The 15,783-nt window shown below is 37.7% G+C and overlaps 1 protein-coding gene across 1 annotated transcript; it reads left to right on the top strand.

Annotated features, from left to right (window-relative positions):
• The first annotated feature begins 8,297 nt into the window (after positions 1-8,297).
• On the top strand, positions 8,298-9,365 carry LOC140245241 (plexin-B2-like). Its single transcript, XM_072324829.1, has one exon. It carries the CDS (start codon positions 8,298-8,300, stop codon positions 9,363-9,365), a length of 1,068 nt encoding a protein of 355 aa, XP_072180930.1.
• The last annotated feature ends 6,418 nt before the right edge of the window (positions 9,366-15,783 follow it).

Raw genomic sequence — 15,783 nt, 5'->3', positions numbered from 1 at the left:
TTTTACCGACACTTGGGAGTTGTTGTTTTTTCATAAGTATCAAATGGTTCACAGTATCAAAGGCCTTCTTAAGGTCGACAAACACCGCACCAGTGTACTGGTGATTATTCATGGCCTGTAACCAGTCGTCTGTGACTTTAATGAGGGTAGAAGTCGTTGAGTGCTTCGGCCGAAAGCCAGATCGTTCTCGACATAAGATGTTATGCTCACGTAAATAGCCGAGCAATTGTTTTTGAACAACTCGTTCTAATCTTCGATACACAAGACAATATTGAGATTGGCCTAAAATTTCCTGGAGAAGATTTGTCACCATTTTTATGGATAGGATCTCACCCGAAATGTAGGCTTATGTATAAGTGAATGTAGAAATCGGTAGAATACTTCGATGAAGTTTTAGGAAAATCAAACTCTTCAGAACTTACGAATTTGTGAGTTTCAATTCCTCAGTGGCTGGATATGAAAACTACAACGGTTTTGTGATGTCACAGTAAAACACCGAGCATTCAATGTACTTATTATATTTATAACTCTTTATATTTTCTTACACTATGATATACTTAGTGTGACGAGGAAAGACATGCATGTCTGAAATTATTATCACATGTCTTTTATCTTTTTATTAGAGCTGAGTAATAAACTCTGGATATCTATCGCAGGAAACTGGTGTTGGCTGGGTAAATATTTGGATACCATTTTATAGATGTGCTCTATAAGAGAAATGAGATAACTATTGGTTTAGGTGATTGGATAAGATATTTATGACGTGAGGGCCTTGATGTCTGTTTGATTTCAGGAGGAAACAGTTTTAAGTTGATGGTCTCTTCAAAGAGCAGTTTGATAAGCGTGGATATTCAACCTTATAGAAACGATAAAATATGTTGTAGAAGAGTAAGGAAGAGGAAAGTACACGCAAATGGAATATCTTCAATTGCTTATACCGATATTCTTTTGTTATCTTTTTCTTTCTGCTCCAGATTACCGTGGCCCGTTTAATTGCTTACTTTGTTTGATTCTGTTGTCATGGTTGTTGAAGGTACCGTAATATACAGACACAAATTGTACAAACAGTATAGAAGATGTATGTGTTTATGCTTAGAGTGTACTCAGCTCCTGTTTGGATCGGGAAACATTTTTCTTACTATACAGTTAAGTATTGATCAAACTTTGAAAATCTATCGCAGGATATTGGTGTTAACTGGGTAAATATTTGGATATCCATTATCATAAGATGTACTCAAAACTACAACAAAGGTACTGCTTGTAACGTGCTGTGATTACTACAGGTATCCAGAAAGCATGTTTCAGACGTTGGGGCCATTAGGTCTATTTGATTTCAGAGCCTATCTATAGACAGTTTCGAGGTTTACGAGGTGATGGTCTTATAAATGAGCAGTTTGATACTTGTGGACATTAAACTAACAATAAGATATGTTACTACCACAACTTCTATTTCACATATCTTCAAATTCTCCCAATACATTATTATGTCTTTAAACGGTGAGATACATACAGAAGAATGAAATAAATGCCTATGAACATATCCTTTGTAATACATTGTCTTGCCTCTCACTTGATGCTTCTTGAAGTCTGCCCAAAGAAAAAAAAAAACTCCCTTGTTACGTGTTCCTCTTTCCCATTTCCACCATTGCTTTGTAAACTGTGTTCCTTAAAACATCATATACAGTCGTGCTTGTCTTGTGGGAAGAATGTCTGATTTTGATGGACCTTGTTCAATGATAACCGCGAAAAGAATGTGTAAAAAAATGTATCTAACCACAGCTGAATAGGAGTCAGTGCCGGCGACATTTAAACAACATCGCTTTGAAAGATTACATAGAATGTACTCACATGAATGTTCAAACAACTGATTGAAGCTATGTCTCACTCGTTGCTTAACCAAACGTCAAACTATTAATATCCCACATAAGTGAAAATGAGCTATGGAAATAACGGTTTCACTCGTTATTACTGACCAATGATGTCGATTACAATATAACATGCGCCAATCCGAAGAAAAGATGGGTATATAACTAGGTAATAATTTCTTGTCTCGCACGATAATGATATTGATAATGTATGATGTTATGGCACAATTTGCAATACATCTGCCTCCAATATTATATTCCGTTTTTTTTCTTTTTTGAGAGAGAGAGAGAAAGAGAGAGGAAAGAGTATAGCAAATCATACATACATCGATTAGTAGCCAAATGTGTTATATTTCAGGAATACTTTTGACCACTTACAAACAACTTGAAATCTCAATTCTTTTCCGCTGAAAATATATATCACGACACTATATTCATTTTTCTTTCTTAAAGAAGGGACATTCGAGAAAAGAACATACATTTGCACTAATCGGGATAATTGTTTGGATTTAATCTGCCATGTCGATGACAATATCTGTTTATCCCTGTAACTGTTCGTATTCTACATTTCTTTTTCTTTTTTTTTTGACGTGGATGAACAAAAGGGTGAATGACATTGTATCGGGTGGGACGCTTCATTTTGGCTTCATTGGAGTGGAACAGCCCATGGGCGAAACAATGGGTGAGCTGATTTAATGGGCGTGAGAAAATCACAACATGTAATCTGAACTCGTTCTGAAAATGACGCATTGGTGAAGAGGAAGCAGGATATACACATGCAATGTACACATAACGACAAAATCGTTTGTTATTCTCCATTTAAATTTCTTTCGACACCAATATCCTATTCACAATGAAGCCAATATAAAAACGCTAGTATCCACCCATTCGTTCTGCGTAATCACATTTTTTTTTTTTTTAACATGCAGAGGAAGATTTCATGCAGATTCATATGTACAATATATCCACACATAGTATGAATGAAGGCTACAAAATAACCAACACAAAATCCCAATACCATAAATACTCTCTATTCTTGTGTTCGGGTAGCAATTGCTCGGATAAACAGATATTCTTGATCTACGCCAATTCTTGAGGCAACATGTGCTTTGCCTTAAAATATACACATGTATCATCTTTCCCTTAGACAATAAAAGATAACCGATTTTCACTCCGTACCAAGATGTAATTTTTGAATTTCAACACCTTATATTGACGCTAAAAGAAGTTATTGCATTTTCAGATTACCTAACGTTATTTCAATATTGGACCAACGAATGTTTGGAATTATAACGAACCTTCGAAATAAGACCTTCAGAATACCGTTTTGTAACTACATGTAACACAGGAAATACCAGACTTTTCCAACCTGTCCTCATGGTATAGTTCTAGCCAAGAATATTTTCCCACGAACTAAACAACACTGACCACCCAGGATGTCATTAGTCTTTTGTTCGATTATCTAGTTTACAATGGTAAGCATTACTCTAGAAAATGTTCGTTCCTTTCAATAAGTGGGGAAGGCTGAGAATTACTGTTCACATGTTATAGAGAGCCAGGAATCACCGTGGTTTGATTGTAGCGTATATCTGATGTCTGTATTTGCTCTTGTATTATATTTGATTTTTGAATTTTGAACTTCCTTTTCTTTTTGAGCCCGGTAATTTTCCATTGCTTAACCCACGGATCACGGAGTAAGAGCTATTGTTGTGCCTTCCTGAATTTATGTGACCCTCGTTTTGTTAAACTACACAATGATTACGGGCCGTTTCAGCGATGAAGTTTAGAGCATGAACACATTGGAAAGGGGGTGGGGTGGAATCAGAACTGATGTGCATTTACATGTATTATACTGTATAGTGTGTTTATGTGTGTATGGGTGTGAAAGCGTTTATTTCACTTTCTTTTTGATGTGCTGCTCATCTCTCAGGTACGCAAACTAATACAAGAGGCGACAATAACCATGAAAACTTGAAGTCGAATCAAATTAGATTAGAAGCGATGAAAGCTGGAAACTCGGAAGACATTCTTATGCCTGTAATCATGCATACGTCTTAGTTATTCACTGTAAAGATTTACTACGCGACCATGGAAACTCAATAAATGCCGTTGTAGTAATACAGCGTCCTTTTTACCAAGTGGTGCCATGAGCCAGTGTTCAGTGCACTGGCATTACGCTGCGCTGCATGCACTCTGTGATGCTAGCAGAGATTACAAATTTCTTTGGTAATGCTAGATTAATGCATGCCGGTGGTCGCTGCTACGCTGACTGGCTCTCAGCAATTGCGATTGCGATATCGATAGTTAGGTATCTCATTATTTGCGAAAAAGTGACACCAAAATATTGGTCGGGCGAAAAATATTCCGAGGCTGACGTGACGCCACATCCACTTTCTTTTCATGGTGAAAATATTTAAGTCAGTGCTAGTTCGAGAATTTCATGATGTACGATATATTGTAGCAAAAACAGGGCCTTGGCACTTATGCCGACCGAGCCGACCGTCCGTTTGATCGAAATATACGATCACTCTGTGAAGAGGATAGAACCTTAGTCTTCCACCACTCTTCGTACGTCACCAGTCTACACCTTGCACTTCACATCATCCGACTCAAAACTCAAAGGCACTTTCTCACTCTCATAACTATCTCATCCAACACACTGACAAGTGAATTCTCCCTATCACTCCCGACGTCGTTTCTTGAGTGCGTCGTTCTTAGACGTCATTCATAAAGTACGTCGTTTCCAGACGTCCGCGTCCGCCCTTGTACTTCGTCGTTCTGCCCCGTAGTTCACATGGAAGACGTTCGCCCTGGAAGTACATCGTTCGTACTTATCATTTCAAAAGTACTGTACTTCGTTCTCTGACGTCTGCTCTTGAAGCACGTCTGACGTACTTGTCCTTTAATTCCAAAGTACTGTACTTCGTTCTCCGACGTCCGTTCAGGAAGTACGTTGGGCGTCCGTCCAGACAATCAGTTGTCCCACGTTGCAGCAAAGCCCGCTCGAGAATGCTCACAAAGGCTGCTGGACGAGTTGTCTTCTGGTGCAGAACCACCGGTTACCATCCCAGTCTCATCGGCATTCGGCACTCATTCCAACCAATACTTATCTGAACACGAATGCATCACAACTTCAGAGGCGATATTTATACCGGAACACAAGCTTGTTCATTTACAGGTAAAGTGTGTACATGCTAACGTTCAGAACGTCGTACCGAGCACAAGACACAAAGGTCGGTCTCGTTTCTCAACATCTTTGCTCAGAAAGTATGGGCTGATCCAGTATCGTGCATGAATTACATCAATGGCACTAGAAAATTGAGGAAGAATCTAACGAGGTAGCTGATAGTACCTGAATGAACTTATTATAGACATGGTTTCAGTCCCATAACTAAACACATTTACTAATTAATTAAAGTTAATTGTCTAAAATGGGTCATATGGCCAACCTGTGTACACACGTATACACACACAATGCTATATGTATCAAACCTCTGTAACACAACTTTGAACTAACTGTAGGAATTATCGCTGCACTTATTATCCATACTTTTTATCATTATCTGAATCTTCACAAAAACCACTAATTAACAAATAATCATCAATACAGAATACTGACTTAAAGGAACAATTCAAACACTCTTTTAGAATGGATAGCTTGTTACATGTGTAAATAAGCACAAAGTAACCACGGCCACATTGTGCTACTGAAATGCTATGAGCAATTTTCGCTCCAGTGTACTTTCACATTTCCCCATAATATACTTCAGATATTTACACAAAACTTTGGTTCATTCATTTTTTCCGGCCATCCATATAGCGATCGGATAAACACAGTACTCAAAATGTGCATTTCTCCTGTGACCCCATGTCACACGGGGGGCGGGCTGCAGACTGTGTGCTGCAGATCAGAGCGGGTAATTTTTTTTTTTCGGTGCCGTTGGGAGATTTATGTAAAATTTGTTGCAAGTTGTAACTTAGACGAAAGTTAATTGGAAATCTATCTTTTTGTTTTGTCTCGTTGAAGTGCCAAATCATGCACACGCCAGTTCTGTTAGAGTATTGTTTATTCTTGTTCATAATTACTGTACAATAATAAGTAGGATATAGTATTATTATGTGGATATCATTGTTGATGTTCAGTATTACTGCTACCCAAGAGGTATATGCTTAACATTTGTGCTTTTGTTGTGCTCCAATGAGTCATTGTAAATATTGTACATTTGTTGATATTTTGATGAATAAACTTATTAAAGAGAGAAAATAAAAAACTTTGTTGAAGTGCCAACTCATGCACACGCCAGTTCGGTTAGAGTATTGTTTATTCTTGTTTATAATTACTGTACAATAAAAAGGATAAAGTATTATTATGTGGATATCATTGTTGATGTTCGATATCAATACTGTTACCGAAGAGGAATATGCTTAGCATTTGTACTTTTGCTGTGCTCCAATGAGTCATTGTAGATATTGTACATATGTCGACATTATGATGAATAAACATATAGAAAGTTAAAAAATGAATATCATTTTGTTACAATACATAACACATTATACAATAATAACATACATCATTGTTATAATGTCAGTTGTCAATAACTCTCCTGACACACCTGACATAACTTGATTGTTGACTATCATCAACCAAATATTAACATGAAAAAACCACAAACCCATTCGTAACACTCCAGAAGTAAATTCAGCAGATGAGGACATCTATTGAAATACAAAATTAGAAGTGTGATTAATGCTTTTCATATCTTTTTATGCAATCCGCATCCACCCGATTTAGCATAAGGTCACCATTTTGTCAAACAAGAGCATCATGCACAAACAGAATACCCCGTGATACACGATGAATGGTCGATATTTCCGTATGCTTGCGTGAGCGACTACTCGAATTTCGACTATAAAATAACAACAGCAACTGCAGGTAAGAGTGCACCCCCTCCCCCGAAAAGATGGGCCGAGCATTGCTAATTATGTTAAGATTGTGCCTTGATTTTCCTTGAGTAAATAAAGAAATGTAATTCTGTCTCAAACCCTCGCACCTTCTCATGTCTGTAGAGTGAAACTAAACCCCTGCCCGACAACAGCGTTAGGACAATGCAGGGTTCGATAAAGGACACACTTCTGTCATTTCTGTTATAGTGCCAGTATCAAGCAAAGAAACGAAGCAGGTCCACCCCGTCTCCAATCTGAGTGCAAAGGTCATCGTAGAAAGATATTAATAGGAATCTTTATTGCGGAAGTAGAACAGAAAAATATTAGGTTTCATTGATCCTGCTGCACACTCAAAAATATTCAAGGAGTATAACAGTTCTCTCTTGTGGTGCTCCAGACCATAACGTCGCACAATTTGTTATATAGAACAAGCCGTTTTTATGACATGGCTGAGAAAGCTGACATAGTTAGACTTTTATAGTGGCATTGCAACTTTTGTGAGTGTTAACTTCGACTACAGCGTGTAAAGGTTATCATTTTTCAACCTATCTGGTAAGTTTTTCTAACTTTTATTTGAATTTCTGTATAGTGTCGGTATCGAGAATTTGAACATATCTAAATTCATTGCTGCAAACTATGTTTGTACAGCCTTTGTTTGACTAAACTTACGATAGATACTGGGAAGGATCCCACACAACTGATCTTCCTCTTCTATCAAAGCAGTATGCAGCATTCCTGATATCGAAGTTTATGTGAGCTTTGGAAATGTACTGATTTCATGCATTTACTGTTTACACGGTCATCTCCAAAATATATTACCAAGTGCATGACTTACATCGGAAACAAAAAGAGAGTCTTAGGAATTATTCAAATGTGTTGTGGTTCTTAAGGGGACTTCACGTAGGCCTAACTACTTGAGAAAAAGCAAGTTTAGGAAAAACAAATCCTGCAAATAATCTTAAACTGTTATTCCGATTGGAAAGAATATATCACACAAATGCCAACGTCTGAAAATGGGCTCGACAGTTGCCTGGAGGACAGGTGGCCCGGCGCCGCTGAAAATTTCTATCGGATACCAAACTTTAAAAAGGCTATCTTTTGGTTGTCCAATCAAGAAACTAAGATTCAATATGGATTATTATGTTTCCTTTGATTTCGGGCAGTTGAATCTCTACTCGGGCCACCACATTCCAAATTTGAAAATTTCAGTGGGAGATTTGGAACACCAGGGAGAAAGAAAATATCGAGCTCTGCAATCTTCAATCTTCTCAGTTCTCATTATCAAGAGTCAACTGAGCAAAAGACAAACTGATAACGCTTCTTTCACGAAAGGATCAAAGTCTTTGTCAGTCGTTCAGCACGTTAGTATCATAATTTCTCAGGAATGATAATTTCTTCCTCATAAAAGCTAATTTCTAAAAAAAAAATGATAATGACAATAACCCCACGGCTCTACTTTCTTTTCATTCTATCTTCATAACAGTCAACATGGCTCGGAGGAGTCCAAAGTCGCAGTCATTTCCAATTTCCCTGTTTCACACACTCTGCCTCGTCAGCCTGATTCAATCTTCACATTCGGCTCCTCTCTCCTCCTACCTGGTGTCATCCTTCTCCAGTCCCAATCCCAGGCTACCTTTCAGACTCATGGCTGTAGATAACACTACTGGTGATGTCTACATTGGAGCCGAGGAGGAGATTTACCACCTGGGACCAGATTTCATCTTGAGGGAGACTGTTGAGGTTGGGATATGCAATATACAGGGATCTGAATACATTGGTGAACAGGACAAAAACAGACTGCTTGTCATCGCACCTGCACCTAGAGAGAGACTCATTACATGTGGAAGATGTGATGGTTATTGTGAGATTAGAAAGCTAGCCAATATTACCGACGCTGAGATGTATTATGATAACACTGATCAGATAGTAGTGAAGAGAGAGGATGTGTCCATGGTTGGAGTGGTGGCTAGTGGCAATGCAGGAGCTTCCCATTATCTCTATACAGGTATCAGTTTCACTCTCTCTTTTGGGCATCCTATATCTAAGTTTGACATAACAACACTCAGAAGTGTGCAAAGATTAGAATCCCAGATACGACATGAGACTGTTAACTACATTCAGGTCATGCTGGAAACTTCATTCATTTATTTCGCAATTCAACTCAAAGCAGAATCAACATCAACTGTGATTGGTCGACTGTGCCTGGACACAACTGATCCAAACCTCGAGTCCTACACGCAAATTCAAATTGAATGCAAAGACCAGTCAGGATCAAACTACATCGTGATCCGAGCAGCTCACATTGGTCCTGCAGGATCCCAGCTAGCTGACTCCTTGAGTATCAGTAGTACCGATGACGTCATGTATGCTGTGTTTACCAAGGAGAACTCATTACCTGTACAGTCTGCTCTGTGTCTCTACAAGATGAGTGATATCCAGGAGAAATTTACACAAGCTGTAGTTGGCTGCATCACATGTCAAAGTGACTGTGATGGAAGATCAATTGACTACTTGCAAGGCAGCGAATGTGGTGCGGTAAGTTCTGACTGCGCATGATTCAAGTTAAATGGAATGCGATGCAATAAAAGGTGAAAAGGTATAAAAGGTATAGACATTTACAGAAATATCAACATGCTATGCACGAGCAGAAAAATCATTTTAAATAAAAAGAAGATCATTTGGGCTGAGATGCTAGATGCACTCGTGTCACACATATATGGCCCCTAATAATACCCAGAATTCATTTTGATGATCACTTCGTTGTTTTTATGATGTATTATATCCCTGTTATTATGGCATGACAGTATCAAAATAATTTTGCAATCTTTATCCATGGTGCCTGTTATGTTTACGCGTTACTTGTAGGCCTACATGAGTCTTTATATCGCACTCACACACTTGTTGGTATTTGTCGTAAACTTCATGAACAGGGATGATAATTAGGAATTGTGTACAAGGCCTGACTGTAATATTCTGTTTGCTGGAGTTTACCGTGGAAACTTCGTAATTAGACCCTACAGCGTAAGTTTCTAGTGGTATTGTATAGTGACATGAGATATTGGGAGTCAAATTGATAGCCAGATTTTGAATCGGGATATCTCTGATCTTGAAAACGAACCCTGCGTGTTGATTAGGTGGATAAATCCACGTACTCTCAATCATTAAGTCGCTTCTCTGATCTTCCTGGCAAAAGCGCTTGTTCTCCTAGGTAATGCACATCATCTTGCTACATGTACATAGTTTGCTTAGTTCAGTCGGTGCAAGTGTAGTTTGTTCATGTACGCACGTGAGTACTCCCTGACGGCTATATAATTATTATCTAAATAAACAACAATGAAAAAATGAGTTTGATACAATTAGAATTGGAATATGAAAGATCGCATCACGGCGAAAAACATTCGTTCATGAGCCTTACAGTACCTTATGGAAATGGTGAGTAGACATTAAGTCCCTATTGGTAAGTGGATTTAATCATCCATCTTTATAACGACGCACTTTAGGTGAAATAGAGAAATCTAACTGTGGTCAAGTCAGAACCAACTAAAATTCAACGAGTGTGAGACAGAAATCCTGCACGTCACATTTCAGTTTCGCCAATCACCCCCTTTCCCAACAACTGTAGCACCAATGCCCCCCCCCCCCCCCCGCAGCATCGGTTCGAGATCTAGGGGTTGTCGCAGACCACAAACTCAATCTGCAAAGGCATATAAACAACACGTGCCGCTCAGCCGAGTTCGGCATAATTATATGATATTGACTGGCCTTGAGGGAGATACCAGAAAATATTGCCCAAACTGAAAGAATATTGCCCGAGTCGAAGACGAGGGCAATATTCTTTCAGTGCGGGCAATATTTATCTGGTATCTCACTCAAGGCCAGTCAATATCATAATTATTACCTATCCCCTAGGTAAATCAAGAAAATATGTGAATACGGCTATACACATGATATAGATCAAGCCACATTTGACTACCTGTAGATCATCAACATGTCGAATAATTGAAAAATTGTTCATCAATGTATATTAAAACTATCATTCAACTCCAACTTCAAAGATACATATGTAGTTGTAACAGGCGAACTTCAAACATCTGAACGCTTTTACACTTTATTTTTTCTTCTGTTTAAATTTGGAGAGTTGTAAAACTGATGGTCACTCTGCAATTATTGAGCACAAATGGACTAGTCATTGTTTGACGCATAGTGCTGCTGTAAGTGGTCGACCTTGTATGAGTTGATTTATCAGCGTTCTTCTGCGGTGCGTGTAACCGACACCCAGCGACGTCCTGGAATGTTTTCTTTTCGTGGTCGATCGGAATGGTGGGGAGAGAGATCCCACTCTTTCTCTTCCCACCTCCCTGTGTAAAGTGAATTGCGAAAACCGGAAGCTTGCACTGTTTGCACACATTGTTTTGTGTACGGTACGGTGTGTGTAACCGACACTTAGCGACGTGGCGAAAACCGGCAGAGGCGAACGAATATTGCCTGCTGACCTTTAACCCTGCAAAATAACAACTGCTGACCTTTAACCCTGCAAAATATCAACTGCAATTGCCTCGCAAAACTACCTCGTATAGGTAATAATAACTAATATGCAAAATTGAGAAATTTCGACGTTTCTTGGATCAAGCCACCACGGAACGTCTTATCCTTGCCTTTGCCACAACGCACCTCGACTGTTGTAATAATTCTCTGTATTTAATGCAACCTTCCCTATGCCCATATTGCCCCCCCCCCCTTGCAAAGAATCCAAAATACAGCAGCTCGTCACGACTCTTGCACCAAGATCCGACCACATCACCACCATCCTTACTGGCTCCCCATGGTTCAAAGGATACAATTCAAAGTACTCACTCTTACCTACAAAGCCAAGCACGGTCTATCCCCTATCTCTGAACTATTAGTTTCCAGGAATCCATCCAGTGTCCTGCGATCCTCCTGCTCAATCCATCTACAACTGAGCCCTGGGCTCATACCATCTGCACGTACCCACTTTTTGGCAGTCGTGCTTTCGCCGTCGCCGCGCCTCAAGTATGGAACAAGCTCGCCCTTCACATGATCTTAACCCTCACTTGATACGTTTAAGACCCTGCCGAAGGCACATCGAAATCAATATAAGTTGAAATTAGTACGATAGTATGTTCTATACGTTACGTTTTCTTCTTCTTCTTCTTTTTTAATGTAATTAAACATGCTAATTTCGTTATCTGATTACTGCTTGATTATAATTGAGTAACGTATATTTATTGTAGAGTTTGTAGTTATGATTAATAATGTAAGATTATACATGTTTCGGTGAGATTATGATACAACCTGTACATGTAAGGCGCTTAGAAATTCAATTCAATTCAATTCAATTCAAACTTTATTTCATTTTTCGAAAAGAACATAAACATTTCACTTTCATTGGTAACAGAGAATAAGGTTACATAATCAAAACAAAGTAAAATTGAATAGAGAACATAATTGTGGAACCTTGGGGTAACAAATAATGTTGTAATGAAAATTGACTGAAGTGATGTAGACGATATAACATTACACAAAATATCGAAAAATGGAGGGACCCACTAAAAAGGCAATGCTTGTAGAATGTGGGCCCCTCAGGTACAGAATGTCAATAGAAAATGAACTGATGCAAAAAGGGGAAAAAAGATCGGGAATAAAGTCAGATTAAAAAAAAGGTCTGGAAGCCCAATAAGAAGACAGAGTAACGGACAGACACACATACACAGGCAAATGAACATTAAACGAGACTGAGACGACAAAACTTATGAAAGGGGACTTCAATACAAGACAGAACGAGACAAGGTTGACATAATAGGAAGACAATACAGCGGACAGAAAGGAAAAACAGATCCAGCGATCCTCGACAGAACTATGTCGAAAAAAATATTGGGATGCGAGGAAGGGATACATAAATATGGAAAAATAGAGAGAAATAGATGCGGAGGTACTACAAGTAGAATTGAATCTACTCGGTAAGAGTCTCAGGACAACAGGGACGAGCCATGAGCCATCAGGCTGATTTTTCAATTCAATTCAATGTTTTATTTCATTTTTCGACAAGAACATAATACAAACATCACTTCTTTTTTTTCTGAACAGAAAATCAGGTGCGTAAAACTATGTAGGATGAAAAGAATATACAATAATTGTAGCACCTTGCAATAATTACACATTATCATAAAACTCAAGTGATTTGAAGTAAGTAAACATTGTGAATAATTCGAAAAATGGAGGGACCCACTAAAAAGACAAGTCTTGTAGAATGTGGGCCCCTCAGACGAAAAACATCAATTAGAGGTAAAGAGAAGGTCTGGAAGCCCACTATAGAAACAGATCAACAAAATAGACACATGTACACACATAAAAAACATGAAACGGGGCTGAATAGGAGTAGCAGTACACAACAGACAGTTGACTACGAGATGAGACAAAACTAGCATAACAGTACGAGAACAGAACGGAACAGACAAAACAAACAAAAACGTTTAGCAGAAACAGCGATCTCGTCGGAAGTATGTCTAGGGAGAGAGAGGGAGGGGGGGGGGGGAGAGTGACGCGAGAAAGAACAATGTAGGCCTATTAGAGATATTATCGAAGAAATATCCTAGCTTTATTACAATAAGAGAATACACGTAGCAATGAATACGTGGTTCTTTTCTTAGATAAAGGGTTACAACAGCTGGTTAATTTAAATCAGTAGAATTATAAGATTGCAGTAGAACAAATTTCAGTTTCCTTTTGAATGAGTATATAGAGGGGGCACTTTTAATATCGGAATGCAATGAATTCCAATAACTTGGGCCGGTATAAACAAATGTGTTCTTGGCTAAAATGGTATACGAAGAAGAGGTAAATGATATTCATTAGAACGTCGAGTTGGATATTCATAAAATGACTGATTTTTTAAGAAAATGGAATGAAAAATATCAGGAAGAGAGTTATTATTATACATATACATAAATTGTCCTAAATTAAATAAAAACAAATCTCTGATTTTTAACAGCTTATTAGAAGCAAACAGTACATCTGTATGAGAACGTATGGGAGAATAACAAATGATGCGGAGAGCTTTCTTTTGTAAAAGGAACACTCTATCCAACAAATTTTGGTGGGTGTTGCCCCAAACTAACACTCCGTAATTAAGGTAGGGCAATATCAATGACGAGTATAACATAAGTAATGATTTTTGTGGGAAACACAATTTTAGTCTATTAATGACGCCTATATTACGAGAGATTATATTACAAATATAATCAATATGCAATTTCCAAGAAAGTTTGTCATCTACAATAATACCAAGGAATTTGAAATATGAAACTCTCTCTAAATGTGTATCGTCCAGAACTATGTCTGTATTTAAAGTGCTAACGGTATTACTAAAAAGCATATATTTCGTTTTTTGAACATTCAACGAGAGCTTATTAGCTCTAACCCAATTTGTTACTTTTTTCAATTCACTGTTAACTTTTCGAACAAGAACATCAATATTACTGTGAGAATAAAATACATTAGTATCATCAGCGAAATGAATAAAATAAAGAGTTTCAGATACTTGACAAAAATCATTGGTATAAATAATGAATAGCAATGGCCCTAACAGACCTCCCTGAGGAACCCCACATTTGACTTCTCTAGTCAATGACTTATCACTTTTAATTGTGACAAACTGTCTCCTATTAAATAGATAACTCTTGAACCACTCCAAGGCCTTCCCACGTATTCCATAATGTGATAACTTGTAAAGTAAGATATCATGATTAATTGTATCGAAGGCCTTGGAGAAGTCCAAGAAAATACTAATGAAATGGGAATGGTCATCAATTGCATGAGCTACTTTTTCAACGAAACTTAAGAGAGCATGAGTAGTACTGTGCCCCTCACGAAAACCAAACTGAGAATTTGTAAAAATTTTATGCTGTTTCAAAAAATTAATCATTCTCTTATGAATAAGTTTTTCCAGGACCTTAGACAAAGAAGATAATAATGAAATTGGACGATAATTATTGATTTCAAGTTTCTCACCCTTTTTGAGTATTGGGATAACTTTTGCCAATTTCATTTTATCGGGGAACACACCTTGAGACATTGACAAGTTAAATATATGAGCAAGGTGATTCACTTCTGTAGGAACATAACATTGCAATAGAATCAACTTTAATCTCCTTTTAAATGAAAATATAGAAGGTGAATTTCTTCTGTCATTATTTAGAAAATTCCAATACGTTGGGCCAGTATAAATAAGTGTGTTCTTAGCAAGAATCGTTCGTAAGAGAGGTAAGTGAATTCATCGGAACGTCGAGTGGGATAGTCATGGAATGATTGATTTCTTTGAAACATAGAATCGAAAATGGAGGGGAGTGAGTTGTTGCTGTACGTATACATAAATTGCCCCAAATTAAATAAATACAAATCTTTAATTTTTAGCAGCTTATTTGCGGCAAATAACATATTTGAGTGGGAGGATATGAAAGGATAACTGATGACACGGAGAGCTTTCTTTTGTAGAAGGAACACTCTATCCAGTATGTTCTGGTGAGTGTTGCCCCAAACTAAAACACCATAATTAAGATATGGCAATATCAGTGACGAATATAACATAAGTAATGATTTTTGTGGGATATACAATAGTATATTTCATTCTATTTATAACACCTGTATTACGTGAGATTATGTTGGATATATAATCAATATGTAACTTCCAGGAAAGTTTGTCGTCAACAATAATTCCAAGGAATTTAAAATGTGAAACTTGTTCTAAATGAAAATCATTCAAAACTATAGCTGTACTCAAAATGTCAACAGTATTACTAAATATCATATATTTCGTTTTTTTGGGTATTCAATGATAATTCATTAGCTCTTACCCAATTATTCACTTTTTGTAATTCAGTATTGACTTTTGGAACAAGAAAATTAACATCATTGTGGGCAAAAAATACACTGGTATCGTCAGCAAAATGGATAAAGG

Source organism: Diadema setosum, chromosome 2 (genome assembly GCF_964275005.1).
Source record: "Diadema setosum chromosome 2, eeDiaSeto1, whole genome shotgun sequence".
Lineage (NCBI taxonomy): Eukaryota > Metazoa > Echinodermata > Echinoidea > Diadematoida > Diadematidae > Diadema > Diadema setosum.
This window is presented reverse-complemented; position numbering and strand designations above follow the sequence as displayed.

What these genes read in the sequence shown, in the direction of transcription:
- LOC140245241 (XM_072324829.1), top strand. Translation starts at nt 8,298, where the DNA reads ATGGCTCGGAGGAGTCCAAAGTCGCAGTCATTTCCAATTTCCCTGTTT.